Raw genomic sequence first — 17029 nt, 5'->3', positions numbered from 1 at the left:
TAAGTCATATATTCTCACCCCAACCTTGATACCAGCTTACTGCACCACATGGAAAAAGTCACTTGGACAGATGCTGAGTTTACTTGTTCTACAGCCAGGTGCTTATATATGCCACCTAGGTTCTTAAGGCAAACCCACAACTCTGCTTTTGATTCTGGACATTCAACATTTACAGCACTTGCTGTTTGGGTAAATAAGTTTATTCATACAGACATTAGGGACTGAACATTTTAGCTTTATTTTTGCTGTAGGAACTCTCTGGGCTGCTGCTAGGAAAATCAGTGGAACCTAGAGGTGTTCAGCATCTTCAGAAATGATTCCTTCGGTTTCTTAGTTTCTACCTGGTTAAACTGGAGGCAGTAATTCTTCTCTCAGTGTGTTGTTTTGAGGCTTTTAATCAATTAGAGCTGGGTACTGCAGGATATCGAACATCATGTGCTTTGATGGATATTAACAGATGAACAGGCAGAGCACCTGGTGCAAGAAGGGATCTTAATATCTGCAGTTGCTTTGAGGTCTTTTCTATGAGATGCTATGCAAGTGTTAAGGCTTATTAACATCTATCTTAATGCTAGCAATCCACTGCACTGTCAGTGGGGACTAGCTGTTTGTGGCAGTGTTCTTTTATTCATGATATATTTTACTGCCTTTTCTCTGATCTTTTCCACTGACTGTTTCATCTAAATGTTTTGATGAACTCTGTGAGTGCTCGAGAGCCTCCCTTCTTGCAACTCTCTGCTATCCTTTCTCTGTTTTCTTTTTCTGATACTCCACCTTTTAGCATTGCTTTGTGAGTGCAGCAAAACAGCAGGCACAGCAATCTCTGTCCTTCAGAGCAAAAGCATTACAGGGGTTAGGTGTTGCAAAAATACACATCAAATGAACAATTCCCATTAGAAAATCAGTTTGTTGACTGAGGGAAAGTAGCTGGGGAGGAAGGGAAGAAAAAGGCTTACTTAAAGTTGTCCCCTGTTAAGACCTTCTTAGTGTGAACAACTGATGTCTGTGGAAACTCTCTAACCTCCTTGCCTTAACCATGAACCTCTTATTCATTGCTTCAGCTCCCTTTTTGCTAATAGATGGGTTAACTCAGTAGATGGCAGTCTCTTTCCTCTGAGTCAGTGCAGAGAGGCAGTGAGCGGAGCTGTGAAGTGGTTCTGCAGATGCCCTCTTTGGGAGAAGATACGAAATCCACACCCTGGTGAACTTGGGTCAGGCAGGATTGCTGCCCAGATTTCATGAACATAGGTGTGTTCCAGCCCAATGGATGTAGCTTTCATAATTACATCTCATCTTTCCAAGTTAACAGTTACTATCTTTATTATACCATAAAGTCTGAAAACAATACAGACATGAGATACAGGCCTTGTCTCACTAAAGGTAGTGTTACACTGGAGCTCTCTTCATTCAGATATGGAAGTGGAAGGGGGGATTGATCCAAACCTTGTCTTTACCAGATGCTTGTCCAAAAATATGAGAAAAGGCCTGTGAAGGTAAGTAATGTGAGTAAAACCCTAGTGACAAATGACATATGAGGAGATGTGCTTCTGTGTGCAGCTTCTCACAGAGACAGCTATTCTCATGGAATAAAAGCTCTTCTTCTATTTCATTCATATTGTGGTAATTGCAGCAAAATCCTGCCCTGTGTTTAGTATAACACCAAACATAATTTACTTTGTGCTTTGTTGCTAATTGAATGCTTAACATTTTATTAAAGTATTTTGCAAAGAAATGAAATCTAGTGCATGTTGCTTGATTTCGTGTTAAAATATTGAAAAGTTTCACTCCTGAATTAATGAATTAAGCTTAAAAAGCCATTCATGAGATTTAAAAAGACTCTTAAATGTATTTTGAAGTTGGTTTATTTTTGGCTTTTGAGTGAGGTTTTGTATAGTTTGACTTATTCCAAGAGAAATCAGGGGTGCTTTTAAACACTGCTTTGTGTTGTCTTCATGTTAGCTTAAGGAAGCAAGTCAGTTTTAGCTGCAGACACCATCATACCATGAGAGAAACTCAGTGCTGGAATTTCCAGTTGATGGTCAAATCATACGATCCTAGAATGGTTTGTATTGGAAGGGACCTTAAACATCATGTAGCTCCAAACCCACTGCCATGGGCAGGGACACCTTCACTAGAGCAGGTTGCTCCAAGCCCTGTCCAGCCTGGCCTTGAACACTGCCAGGGATGGGGCAGCCACAGCTTCTCTGGGCAACTTGTGCCAGTGCCTCACCACCCTCACAAGGAAGAACTTCCTTCTCTGTAATCTAAATCTACCCTCTTTGAGCTTAAAACCATCCCCTCTTGCCCTGTCACTACATGCCCTTGTAAAAAGTCCCTCTTTTGATGCAGCCCAGGATACAGTTGGCTTTCTGGGCTGCAAGCACACATTGATGGGTCATGTTGAGCTTGTCAATCAACACCCCCAAGTCTGTTTCCTCAGGGCTGTTTTCAGTAATAGTAAGTAATAAATAAATGAATAGTAGGCTAGATTTGAAAACTGTGTGGGTTTTGTTTTCTTTCTTTTTTTTTATTCTCATTAGCAAGTACAGTGACCAGAGCATCAATGTGTCTGTGAGACAGTGAATCCATTACTAATCAGACAGCTGCCTGTTATACCAGCTGGAGTTTGTCTAGACCTCTAGCTTTCAGTCTTATGCAATGTGTGCTGCAGTAGTCAGGCTTGCAGGTCATATACATATGGATGATCCTTGTCTCTCTTCCATTAGTATAGAAGAACATACATGTCTGAATGGATTAGTTAGAGTTCACTCTAAAATGTCCTTGCTTATCATTTTTGCTCTCTGACCTTAAAAAATAATTATAATATAAAATTAGCTGTTAATAGCTCCAATTTTGGAGCCCCTGGATACATTTTGGTTAAGTATTTTGCACCCTGGATTTTGAGATACTGTACGCTGCGATGGTATTGCCTGCTTCAAATTCTTCTGTCTCGTACCTGTCAGTGCATCATTTTATGCTCCACTAAGTGGTGGGAATAGCAAAACCATCTGTTTGTTACTCCTGTAGCTGTTGTGTGAAATATGAATGAAATATCTCATGTCTAAAAGAGTCATTGTCAACTGAGTCCAGCTGGTACTCTGCTGGGTATTCTGCCCAGAGTCCGGTTTCTTCCTTCAGTTGCTATGCTTATTCTCAGCTCAATACTTCTGCAAGTAAATGTCTAACCTGTGATTCGAGATTTTCTGTTTATTCACTTTTCCCCTACATCTCAACTTTACGGTTGAGATCCTTGCTAAGACATTAGCTGTGCCACAAAGTCATTTGATTTTATCCTCGAGGCACAGCTAAGTGAATGTTGTATGCGCGTATACCTACAAATGAGGGAGAGGCATTTCTTATGTATTACAGGAAGTTAATGAATGTTTTAAAGAACTCTTTTTTTTTTCCCCACACTGTCTTTGCTGAAATAACTTCCATCAAAAGTTTTCTCCACCAGGTCTAGTGTTACATCTCCATCAAAGGTATTTGTATTGTTCTTTCTTTTGGCAGAAAGAATTGTTCCTTGGGAAGTCATCATTGTCAGTACCGCGCAGATCAGATGGCAATGGATTCTAAAATAGCAGGTTAATATCCCTGTCTGACAGGATTAAATGCTTAACAGTGATTCTTGCTTTTACAGCTATCAGCGTAAGAGATGCCATATGCAATGATAAAGATGTGACATTGTTCAGGTTGCCTTTTGGAGAATGATTAAATGACATGCTTAAATCCTTTGTGGCCTCACAGGTTTTATTGTACTGAGTGATACAGTGGAACAGAGCAGCTAAAGCTTATGTGAGGAACAACAGCTAAGCACGTATCTGAAATCCAGTTTATACTTGAAAGTTGCAGGAGGAAGGAACAGCACATGGAGTTTTCATTTGCAATGAAGAAACTGAAATGTTGTAAATCTGTTTCTGGTGTAAGCTTTCCCACAGTCCTCATGAAGGCACTTATCCCTTTGGGCTGAAAAAGACTGGATGAAAACACATTCAGTAAAACCTGAATCTGCATCATCTGTTTAGACTTCGGGGTAAGATTCTGTTTGTGAATGTAAGTATCTGAATAGAGTTGTCTACATGTGAAGTAGGAGTTTAAGCTTCTATTACAGAGTCAGTAAAGATCTCATTATAAGGATCAAAAGCTATTAAGCTTCTAAAGCAACACAATCTAGGGCTGTTCAGCTAACCAAATTTAAGTGCCTATTTTAGGATAAGCTGAACAGCTGACATGGACTCTGATGACTGTAATGAGTGCTCAGATGACTTCATGTCTGAATGCCTATGTGTGGCACCTACATATAGGTGTCTATCTGTGAGCTGGCTCCAAGTCTCTCTCTATGCAGTTTACAGTGACACAAACTGGAGCATTGCAACACAACAGAGGAAGGTTTGGCTTGTTGATAGAGCTGTCAGGGTTGGACAGACCCAGAGCTGAAGGTGGGTTGTTTTCTGAGTACAGTTGTGTGGGCTTTAATGTTGTACACCCGAGGTGCTGAAAGAACAGCTGAGCTGTAGGATTTTGAGACTATCATAGGCATGTAGGTACTGAAACAGATGTTGGTGTCTAAATATCCTGAGGATTCAGGCCTTGGCACTGGTCACTGGTCACTGACATTGTATTTAAAAGCAGTGTTTGGAGCGGTGTTTTGGTCCACTTATAGAATCATAGACTCATAGAATAGTTAGGTTTCGAAAGGACCTTAAGATCACCAAGTTCCAACCCCCCTGCCATGGGAAGGGACACCTCACACTAAACCATGTCACCCAAGGCTCTGTCCAACCTGGCCGTGAACACCGCCAGGGATGCAGCATTCACAAATTCCCTGGGCAACCCATTCCAGTGCCTCATCACCCTCACAGTAAAGAACCTCCGCCCTTATATCCAATCTAAACTTCCCCTGTTTCAGTTTTAACCCATTACCCCTTGTCCTATCACTACAGTCTCTAATGAATAGTCCCTCCCCAGCATCCTTATAGGTCTCCTTCAGATCCTGGAAGGCTGCTATGAGGTCTCCATGCAGCCTTCTCTTCTCCAGGCTGAACAGCCCCGACTTTCTCAGCCTATCTTCATACGGGAGGTGCTCCTCTCCCCTGATCAACCTTGTGGCCTCCTCTGGACTTGTTCCAACAGTTCCATGTCCTTTTTATGTTGAGACACCAGAACTGCACACAATACTCCAAGTGAGGTCCCACGAGAGCAGAGTAGAGGGGCAGGATCACCTCCTTCGACCTGCTGGTCATGCTTCTTTTGATGCAGCCCAGGATATGGTTGGCTTTCTGGGCTGTGAGTGCACACTGCCAGCTCATGTTAAGTTTCTATTGCTAGCATAGAATTAAATAGTCATGCTATATGATATTCATACTAGGACATTGCAGAAGACAGTGCTGGGAGAGATCTCAAGTACTAAGATGGCCATCATCTCTCCAAAGTCAAATCAGCTGAACCAGTATATTTGGAGAAGGCCTTGGAAGGGTGGAGCATGGTTCGTAAGTGCTTGGTGGCCTCATCTACCATTATCCTACTGATAGTGCTGTTGATCTGTTACAAGTGTTTAAGGAACTTCATGTCTGAGTTTTTCTCCAGTATGGAGGTAGGAAGAGTGCTTACTCTGGTGTTTCCAGCCGTTTGGCTGTTAATCTGTAATCCCTTAATATTTTTTAGTGTCATGTATTATTTCACATATAGAAATGACATCATTAACTAACAATATTAGGGATATGATAATTCTTAGATTAGATTTTAATATAAGATTATGTATTTTTTTTAAATGAGAAGTTGCAGCTGTCTGGCATAGGCCCTCTGCCATGAAGAGCAAAACCTGTGATACTTTTGTTGTGTAGCCTTAGGAGATCCCTGTAACGGGAAATTAACTCTTATATAATCAGGAGTCTAACACTTCACAGTAGGATAAAGTACAAACCTGTATTATGTGCAGTTTCCAATCCTGCAGGACTTGAGCAGGTTTGGGTCAGCCCTGATTCCAAAAAGCTGACTTAAAGTTCAGAACTCTGGAAAGCTGCTGATGTTTTCTTTGCTTAATAAAGCAAACTGTAAGTCAAGCATTTAATCACAGCATTCTGGTAACAGGGGGCCTGTTTTAATACAGCTCTTTTATTGGCCTCTTTGTAGTTCAGAAATAATAAAGGCGATCCTGGTGGATAAGGTGATTTCAATGCAAGTCTCATGTGGAACCTTTCTTTTCAGACCCAGGCCTTGTATAACAATATGAATCACCGTCACGAGAGCTGTTCTGATCTATGGTGGTTTTTCCAGTAGGGAAATAACCTGCTGAGTTTATTAATGTTTGTCTAATTTACATCGTTAGGGTCATTTTTTAAATAGCCCTGTCTGCTTGCTTTACTGCCGGCACGTGTTGGGAGGAGGGATGCCAGAGTGCAAGCTCTACTCATTTGTGAGTGGAGTGGAAAGCTGAGCCTTGCGTCCCCCCAGGTGCTCTCTGAGCAGAGAAAATCTTCCAGGCTTCAGTCTCTGAAGGCCTGCACACCACCATACGTGTATGTGCTTCAGCATGGTTTGTGAGCTCTGTAACAGCAGGCAGGGAGATGGGAGAATGGGACTTGTGTGCTCAGCAGGGAGATGACACAACACCCATCTCAATACTTCCATCCTTCTTCTTACAGGTGTTGCATATATCAATTAGTGAGGGGGATTTTTGCAGCAGGCTGGGCTGGTCATTTGGCAGTGCCTGTAGAATTCAGTGTGGTCTTCCTTGTGCTGCTTGGGGTGAAGAGGGAGCCCAGCAGTGGTGCTGCGGGATGCTCTGGTGTTTCTAAAGGGCTTGTCCAGCTTCTCTGAAATGCCTTCTCCTCTGAGTGACAGAAGATGTTTTTCTGTGTCATTGCAGGAGACTGTATCAGATCAATTACTACCATTCCTAGCAATAATACAGGTGAGACTATTTAGTTGAAAAGGCTGATGTAGAAGAGTGAAATTCTGGTGGGGACTTTTTTTTCCCTTGTTCATTTTCAAGGCAGAACAAATGAAAGGAAAAGGCAATACTACAACTGAAATCTAGCAGATCAAGTTATGATCTTTGTTTTCCAGTGAAAATCTGGACTCTCTCTTTAGTTTGCTAGCTACACTGGACTTACTACAGTGAGACAAGGATTTGATCAAACTGCTGTAAGTTTCTATGAACTGTTTTTAATTGATGTCTGTCTCTCTGTCTGTATATGCATGTTCAAATGATAAGTGGAAAGTTGCCTGTGTTTGTTTAAAATCATATTTCATTGTTGTAGTGACAGAACTAATTCAGTTCTGCAGTTTCTATTACTAAATCTTTTTACCTGAGATGGGCTGAGCTTATAGCATCTGTTGAGTTTACCAGCAAGGAGCAGTGAGGTGCAGTGTCCTGTAGTGCACCCAGCCAGGCAGGTACACCTGAGGCAGAGATCAGGAAAAATCTGGATCGCTACTGTTTCTGAGTTTATATTAAGTTTCTGAGTTAAACTTGACTCGTTCACTAGTACAGCATTATATATAGATTCCTCGGATAAGTGTGGTTAAATGACCAATTCTCCTTGTGTAAATATATTGCAGTATTTAAGGTTTTGAGGTTATTTGGATTTTGGATAAGAAGGAGCTCTGAAACAGCTGTTTAATCTGGTACACTGGCTGTCCTTAGTTCTATATTAGACCGTAAGGAAGAAATTACAGGCAACATATTTCTTCTTTTTCCTGGGCAGGGAATTTTTTGCCTTCTCTTTGTGTGGACAGCTGCTCAGCTGCAGGTAAAAAACATTATAGTTTATGGGGCTGCCAGCTGGAGCCAATTAAAATCTAATGGACCAGAGTTGGCACTAAAATATCTTATTCTGCCCTAGCAATGTAGAGGTTTTTTTCTGCTGCTTATACATGATTTAAAAGGTTTACAGTGTTGTTAAGAAAGAAATTTAGTTCCCATTTGCAAACCAAAGACATGTTTGAATTTAAAACCTGACACAGAAATGTTACAATTTGGGTCCTTTAATGAACTCGTGGTTCTACGGAGTGTGAAGAGTTGTGATTGAGGGACTTTCTGTGCCTAACGGTGTTATCCCCTAAATATATGGGATGGAAGCAGAGTATAACTTACTTTGGTCATACCTAGGAAAAAATGCAAGTCTTGAGAGAGGATCTGTCTTTTAGTCCTGACTGCCTCAAGCAAAAGAAAGCTAGGACAAGACTAGGAGCTTGAGTTACAGTATTGGAGAGTGAAAATCATTATTATTGAGAGTAGCATGGACAAAGAGATCTGGATGGGCTGTGCTGGAGGGACAGAAAAGAGAGTAAGAGCTCAGCAAAAAGATTTGATTTTTGGAAAAAGAATTTAGTTCATGTGAACTGGAAGAAGGTGTTGTTTGTTCTTGAGCTGTATGATTGAGGCTAGCCTCTCAGTGTAAACCTAAGGGCTTAAAAGGCGATTATTAATTTTTTTGTGTGTTTCCAAAAAGAATTATTTTCAAAGATTGAATTAAGAGGTTTTTTTTTAACTGAGTTTTGAAAGGGGGGAGATTAATTTTTCTTTTTTTTTTTTCCAAAACATAGAATTTCACCAACACTGCATAAAATGTGGCTCATGTAGGCAATTTTTCCATCTAGAAAGCCTATTTCTTTATATACTTTTATATTACACTATACTGTAATACTTATTTCTTTTTACTTAGGTGCATTTCACTCCATGTATTCAGTGAGAATATTTGATCAGTCAGCAACCAAGGTTTATATGATAAACAGGAACTCAATTGCTTATGATTGTTTCTCTACATTCTTAAAGGTTCTTCGGAGCACAAAAGATACCCTGATACCAGGTACAAAAGTAATCCTGTAGATGAATGAAAAAGGAAGGAGATGATGCTTAAGGTATAAGCTTGGAGCATAATGTCCCATGGTTTATGCAAACAAGCAGACTGTGCATTTGAAAGACTAGTGTGAATAGTGGTCATTTGAAAGTGGGCATTGAATAAGTGGTCAAACTTAGACTCTGTTTCTCTGTTTGCTGTTCATGGGGTACATATAAGCTGCTTTTAAACATTCTGCCATTTATTAAAAGAGTCCTGTACTCAAAGACTGGTCAACATGGCTGATTTTAATTCTGAACTGACCAGTTTTCACCCAGAAATGGGCTATTTTGTGTGTGTGTTCATGCTGTGGGTGGTCAAGTTGCTGTAGAAGGAAGTAAAGAGGATAGGGAACAGCATGAAAGAACATGAGAAATACTTGAGTTTAGAGATACTGGTATGAAACAGATTATAGAACAGAACTGTGTATTTGGATGAGATACTTCAGAATGTCAGAGGAGGGTCACAAAATCTAGGGTCCATTATCATGGTAATGGTAACCACAGACAGTTGACGTTTGCCTTGCTTTGACTTGTCATGGTGTTTCAGTGGTTCCTGGGTGACCAGCCTTCTTGCAAATGAAGTACTTTCCACTGCTGTTGGGATGTAGGTATTTACTTGCTGTCTTGACTTAATGCCAACCTCAGATCATCCTGAGGCACATTTACCGTCAGACCACTTGGAGGTGATGATGCAGCATTCAGAGAACTGTCCTAAGTGGAATGAGACTAGGGCCAGGCCTATTTTAGTCCTAATTTTCTACACAACCTGCCCCCCCCAGCCCCCAGTTTTCCTTTTCTAAAGCCTTTTGGAGCAATTTCCATCTCTTTTTGCAAAAAAAAAAAAAAAAAAAAGAAAAGGAATTGGAAGTAGTTTCATAGATCTTTACGCAGTTAAAACTATCTAGTTCTGCTCCTTATGATAAATTCAACTCCTCTCACTACAGAAACCAAGGGTTCAGACAGAACCGGAGATCATACCAGCTGTAGGGTGAACCTTGGGCACAGGACTATGATATGCTCTCAGGAAACCATTGGAAATCCTGCAGAGGTGGAGTTTTTATGCCTGTATCACAGCCAGAGCACTTCCCTCTCTGAACTTGTCAATGTGTCACTTACAATATGCATTAAATTTAATATTTGGAGGGACACACAACTTCATAATATTAATAAAAGCTTCATAATGTTAAAGAGAAAGCTATAACCTAATTGGAGGATGAATGTAGACTTTTTTGGCTGCTCTTCAGGCAGGAGATTTATTAGGAGACCTGTAGTACTCTAATTCCTAATCCATCTCCTTTCCCCAGCTTGCAGTAAGTTACTCCATTTGCCTCCCTCTTTAAGGAGTGCTCTTGAAATGGGATCTTTCTATGTACCTGGTTTTTAGAGAACATGGTGGAGCAAAAGGAAAAAGAAGCCAAACCAGAATATGGATGATTCATAGTAAGAACTGTTGAGGCTGTAAAAAAAGCCCTGGTCGGGATTCTGATGGGTTGGCATATCTCCTTCCACATCGATAAATTTGTCACTGGTGGAAGTGTTTATTCCTTCGCAGTTGTATGATTTATGCTGGACCTTTTGTACTGTATATGTGGACCTATAGCTCATCCTCGAACAGTAAAAGTTGAACCCTGACTAATAGAGCCCAGTGACTATCCTGCAATTTATGCAGGATTAGTATTTTAAAAGTGTAGTGTGCATGATTTAAGCAGGATTTGAGTCTATAGCCATGGTTTGTCCTTTGCTGTCAGCAAAGCCATCCTAAGTTCATTTCTTTAAAGGAGCTCCAGGCCAAATGTCAGGAAAAATTAAATCAAGCAGTGATGTAGTTCCTTAGGGAAAACGTATTTCAATTGTGAGGTATTCATGGATATAATATGTCATCCTGTAGTCTGTGACTGTTGGGTGTTCTTGCAGGCAACATGGCTTGGTAATTGCTATTTGTTAAGAAATTTGGCTCTGATAAAAAATGACCTGCCAGGGAGAGAGACAGTTTTGTTAATTTTATTTATGAGACTTTCATCAGAATTGGAAGGATGTGTGTGTGTGGTGGCAAATCCTCCATGATACAGCATCTTTTATTCAAGAACGTTGGTTTTGTCTTCTAGCAAGGAGACAGCACAGTGACTTAGAGCTTTGTCTTCTGCCATCTGAGAAACAAGTTGGACACAAGCCACTTATTTTGCACAGCCACCAACATTTTGCTACCAATTCGTCCCTTCCTGAAGGCAAGTGTAAGCAAATTCTCTGTCTTTCCAACAGATGTGGGACAAAGCTAGGCTTGTCGGATCAGCCTGGATCCAAACCTGGAAAGAATTAACTTTACCCTCTGTAGTTTTGTTTTCATAGAGAGTTTTTTTTTTTTTTTCTCCTTTTTTTTTTTTTTTCCCCTGGCATATTCTAAATAAAAAACTAGACCCTTACAGTTGAGGTTATTCTTTAGTGTGGATACCTGACCAAGGAGCAGGTCATAATTAGAGGTCTGGCAAATTGAGATGGAGCCATAAACTGCCTTTCCATGAGACACTTCCCTGCTCATGCTGTTCTATTAGCTTATTCTCCAAGCCTTTCTGGGGGCATAAGGGCTTGCAGTGGTTTTGTTCGTCGTCTTTAATTACAAATGATTTAACTTTGTGCTCTCAGTAGCTGTAAGTACTGATGTGTAGCATTCAAATGCCCACACCATTCTTAGCCACTTTATTTGATTACTGTGAAGCATTACACATGGAGTGCACACATAACTTAGGAAGAGAATTTTTTCAGGTGCAAATGGACATTTAAATCAGAAGAGGCTGATGCACATTTGATAGCAGCATCCTTCCAGAATGAAAAGATTTATCACCTATTGAATGGTTAAGGAACAATAACAGACCTGCTCCCTCAGCTGGCCAAAATCATTCTATTGCTTTGGGCTTTAGCTACCCTCTGACATTAATGATCTAACCCAGTATTGTTCCTATATCTGAGGAAGAGAGTAACGAAGCCACATTTCATGGATCTATTTTAAAGACGTGAGAAAGGACCAGATTCTGCTTCAGCTTGTGCCACTTTAAGTCTGGAAGAGATGAATTAAAAACCTGAAGTAATTTTAAGCAGAGCACTTGTGTTATTCCACAGTAACACTTCCTTAGCCGGAAGCTTAAAACCAATGACAGAAAAAGATTGAATCATAAGAATTTCTGAATAGTTTCATTGTATGCCAGCACAATGCATGAGATGTTCTGGGTAAGGAAATAGGTTGCATGGAGTTTTGAATAGGAAAAAGCCCTCTTGTAGTTAACTCTTTAGAGCCTGCACACAAGGGGCAGCTATAGGTAGGAAAATTAAGGATGGGCTGTCACTAGACAGGTTCTTCTGGCCCTTGAATGTCTTGCAAGCCAGTCGTTTTGGGGAACACTATTATTCATAGTCTATCTGCAAAATAGTTCTTTTCACATCAGACTTGGCTTTTTTATCTTATTTTTTTTGCTGCTGAATTAAAAGAGTCTAAAATTAAAAGATTTCTGATAAAAAGATTCAAATTAAAAGATTTCTGCTGTTGAATTAAGAGATCTAAAGGAAGATAAATTTTTTGTTGTATCCCTTAGTATTCATTCTTCTTGTATGTCTTGGAAGAATCATAAATACCTTGGAGTCTGTTGGAACTAAGGTACCTTGGGAGACAGTTAACCATTGCCTCTACTCTGAAAAGGAGGTTGGTTGACAGGTCAAAGTGCATCTTTCCCATAGCAGTGAGCAAAAGATTTTAATCAGGCTATCCATATGACCATAAGGAGATGATCTCTTTTCTGGGTGTCAAGGCTGGTTTTGAATTAATCAGATCTTTCCAGATTTCATTAATGGTGGCTTTCCTTTGTTATATTGCTGGAATATTTCACTTTCAGTTGTTTTAGTAGTTTTACCCAGGTCTGCGTCATACTGTGTCACCCACAGACATCAATTTAAACTCTAGATTTCAAATGAAGATGTTACATAAACCCTAGAGTTACTAAGAGCATGCGAGCCTCTCTGTTGATTAATTTCTTATATAAATGCTTTATATATTTCTGATATAAATGCTTTCCTAAACAGCGGTACTGTCTGTTTAGACCAGTACCTAGTGTTCACAGGTCTTGGGGGAATAAGCATTCACTTCAATCTTTTCTTCCACAGGCTCTTCTTAATTTTGTTTCCTACCAGTTTTTCTGTCTTCTTTGTTATTGCTGCCTGCAGTATTTTAATCCTTTGGTTTGTATCCTTTCCATATATTTCTGTCTTTCTGCATTGGAACCAGTAACGGGAATTACTCAGTTTTTCCTAGATAGTTAACTTCCTCAGCTTTTTTGTTAGTCCCCTCATTTATTTCCTATGTTCTCTCTCTTTTTATTCATTGAGAGATTCTTTCCTTTATCTCAGTTATATTTTATGCAGATATAATGGAGAAATATATTTTCGCTATCTTGGTTATATTGGACATGACATGGTGCTTGTAGTAGGTGTTACCTCCTGTGCAGTTGTTCAGCAATACCTGCAGGTATTTCCTTCCTTTTTAGAGACTCCTTCATTCCCTATTGGCCCTGGCTGAGGCTCTGAGAGATGGGAGCTCTCACTGAAGCTAGTAAGAAAAGGTTTAGAAGCAAAGAAAATCATGATCTGCAATTGGTAAACGAAGCAATTTGCTGAAGAAGGCTGAAGACAGTAGTTGGTAGTGATTCCTCCCCATTCTTTGACAAAGCAATTTATGCTGCTGTTGTCAAATGTTGTTCTAGGTAGACTGGCCTTCTTGGAGTCACAGGGAACTCCCATGTATGTGCCATCTGCTTCTGACCTGAATTTGCTTGTGGGAGCTGGGGAGAGCAGAACCCAGGCCCAGCTTATTCTGCAGATGGCAGTGGGAGCTGCACCATCTCCTCTCAGATCAGTGAGACCTATCTGCCCAGGCCTGCAGCTTCCTATTTCCTTGCGTGTATCCTTTGAAAAGTGCAGTTAAAAGTTTTTAGACTCATTTATGTAGTGTGGTGCATAATGATAAATACTTTTTTTTTTTTTACAGAAGCCATTTGTAGCACAATGGTTATGTTGCACTTTTATTTCTGAAGGCTTCAGAGATTCTTTCCGGGCCATATGACTCACAACTTTGAAGTCGCTGAGCAAAGGGTCAGGCCCTTCTTCACTCAATAGATGCTTTCAGCTCCAAGTGCTACTAGTACATTCAGGGCTAAAAATCTTCTCTATTGAAACAGCTGTAGCTTCAAAATGTCGGGAAGCTGCATTAACGGTTCATTTCCTGCAGTGAATCATTTTGGTTATGAAAGTAAAAGAGTTGGGGACATTTAGGGGGGAAAAAAGAGAATTAGAAAGAAATAAACCCTCTCTGGAATGGATCTTTTTTCCCCTTTCTCTTCTGTCCCTCTCCCCCTCTCCCTTGGATAACTTTATCCCATCACAGCAATAAAATGCAATGATATGGAATAATTATGTGTTCCTAAGCTTCTCCAATTGATCTACTGTTGTGAAAATACATTCAGTAAATTCACCTGAATGACTTTGGACAGCAAAACACAAGGGCATTATGAATAAAAGAAACACTTATTTATCTGATATAATGGAGTGTTGTGACCACAGGAACGTCATTGTCAACCTCTGTTCATGATTAGAGTAGGTTTGTTGTCAGAAAAGCGGATGTGTGGTTCAGAAGGTGACTGCAAAATTGACTTGTGAGGCTTCATGTTTATTCCCTCCCTCTACTTTCAAGGCCTTAAAATTGAATTTCGGGTTTGAAAATGAAGTGTTCTTCTGTTACTGTTAGCGGGAAGGTGATTTTGTTCTGAGAGAAACCAAATGGCAATTTTGCTAGGTGAAGAAAGAGGAAAAGTAAAGCCCAGCCCCCTTCCCTTGATTGGCTTTCTGTTACACTGATATTTAAGATAGAATTTAGGTGTAAGAGATGCTGAGATTTAAGGGAGCAGATACTTGGAAAGAAGAGTGTGCCATTATTAATGATTTGCTTCTATTAGTAGCTACATTTTGAAGCAGCGCTGTCTTCCCCAGGCTGTATTAGCACAGTAAGCAATGAAAAGAGAAAAATGCAGTGTCATAGACAAAAAGTGTAGTCATTAGTATTCCACTATTTTCCTGCAAGTGTTCATCTTCTGCATTTGTCAGCCATACTTTAAAATACGAGGTAAAAATTGCTTAAATGTTTGCCAAATGGGGATATAGGAGTTAGGAAATGCTATAATGAGACGTTATTTCAATCCATGAGATAATATATGTGCTATGTAAGACACAGTTTGATATTATTAAGGTATTTTTGCAGAATTAACGTATTTCACAAAGACACTGTGGAACAGCCAACAAATATGATATATTGCAAATAAGGTCCTATTGTTATACTGCTGGAAGTAATACATTTATACAGCTCGTGGTTGTTTTTCTGTATACATTTACCCTTCAGTGGCATTTGGATTTTTTTCCTTGTGTCTTTAAACAACAAAGGAACTTCCTGTAAAAGCTCAGAGACAATGGAAAAGAAGGAAAATCTAAGAAAAGAGAGGAGGCAACAGAACATTGCAGAGGGTGGGTAGCAGAGGGGAATGCTCCTTCAAATGTAGATTTCTATATATTTTAATTTCAAGAGTATAATTTAATGGGAGACTGTAACTGCCAAGATACAGAGTTGCCTGAACTAAGAGAAAAGGAAACTTTTTTTATGCTTTCAGTTTTTACACTATTGAAAACTTGGAAATTTCAGCAGAAAGCTTTGAATTTTGTGGGTTTCTAATGAAGTGTTTGAATTTCAATCTAGCTGCATCCCTCTTTTTGATTTCACTACTGAGAAATGAGAGGATGTGGAAAGATTTGGCAAAAGGAGGAAAAAACCCAACCCTTAAATAACTGTGGAGATTAAAAAAAAGAGACCTAAATGTTTGTCTAAGTAGCAAAATAAAATTTCCAAACCTCTCTTCCTTCCATATTTTTAATTACAGAGAAGTCCATTTTTGTCTGCAGACACCTACTTCGAAAAAAAGATTGACTAGCTCTGTTTGTTAGATCATTCTGGTAGAAGTGAGAACACTGAGCATGTTTCTGAATGGTGTGACATCTATAATTACCCACACAGGGAATAATTTTTGCGTAGAGGAATCTTCAGTCCAGGTGTAAAAGACATGGCAAGATCAAGTGGCTGGAAACCAAAGCCAGATGAATTAAAGCAGGAGGTAAAAGCAGAGGTTCATAACAAGGGTGTGTGTGTGTGTTATCCGTAGGAATGTCTCATCGGGGAGTTCTGCTCTGTCTCCATCACTTGATGTCTCACATTGTAGCTTTCTAAAAGACATACTGGAAGAAACTGAGAGATTCCTGGGGTTTATATGCTCCATTCTGTCAGAGGTGAAGTCAGATGAGAGATCACAGCAGTCCTTCTGGTCTTAAAGTCAGAATCTACGGAACATATTTCCAGGCAGCTTTGTGAGTCTGTCCTCTGTGGCTGTGAGATTCATCCTACATGCTGAGCTGGAGGAACCAGAAGTGTTGCAGAGAAAGGATTATCTGGCTGTTTTAAGGAGATAGTTCAGAAGACCTGCATAATCCAGTACAGCATGTGGTACAGTCAGGGCTGCCATGTCATCTGTGAACCGGTTGACAGCTGCCTGTGTTGGCTTATAAATGCATACAGCTGGGACACCCTCATGGCTGCTCTGCATGTGCTTCTCCCCTATCTGTTCTCATTCCCACCTCATCCCCAACAAGCTGGTGAACACACAGAAGTGTCTTCGTTTCCCCTCTTCCATGTGAAGAATGTACTGCTCGTGTTGCTGCAACCCACTTCTTGAAGAAACCTTCATTTGGGAAAAGGAATTTTTGAGCCCAGCAATACCCGTTCTCTTCTGTAGCTTTTACCAAAGATGCTAATTGTAAAGCCAGGGAGGGCAAGAAAAAGGTTATTTGTGAGGTGGGCAGCAATTTACTGATGAGTAAAGCTGTCCTGCTGAGATCTGAGGTCAGTGCTGGAGGATGTACATTTTCACCTGGTTTTAATGTTGTGTGGGGTTAGATGTGGTGTCACCAACACTTCTGTCCTTGAAGAAATGTATTGTGTGGGTCATATCCTGTGATTTCGGGTGAAGAATAGGTAGAAGAGTCAGACTTAGCTGCCGTCATTAGTTACTGAGTTGTTAGCAGCATCAAAAGGAAGATATTGAGCAG

The 17029-nt window shown here is 40.1% G+C and overlaps 1 protein-coding gene across 7 annotated transcripts in view; it reads left to right on the top strand.

The window, feature by feature from the left end:
- Positions 1 to 17029, top strand: part of SORCS2 (sortilin related VPS10 domain containing receptor 2) — a 545361-nt gene that overhangs the window by 83612 nt on the left and 444720 nt on the right. The window contains exon 1 of one of the 7 annotated variants that reach the window (XM_061369730.1): positions 6700 to 6913. The exons of the other annotated variants lie outside the window; for them this stretch is intronic. Within the exon in view, the coding sequence (XP_061225714.1) occupies positions 6821 to 6913 (93 nt within the window). The 5' untranslated portion in view covers positions 6700 to 6820. Of the gene's footprint in view, positions 1 to 6699; positions 6914 to 17029 lie in introns of those variants that run through there. 7 annotated transcript variants of the gene reach the window in all.

This window comes from Neopsephotus bourkii, unplaced genomic scaffold (genome assembly GCF_033783945.1).
Source record: "Neopsephotus bourkii isolate Nb327-2 ecotype Australia unplaced genomic scaffold, CSIRO-AGI_Nbou_v1 NB_144, whole genome shotgun sequence".
Taxonomy (NCBI): Eukaryota; Metazoa; Chordata; class Aves; order Psittaciformes; family Psittacidae; genus Neopsephotus; species Neopsephotus bourkii.
This window is presented reverse-complemented; position numbering and strand designations above follow the sequence as displayed.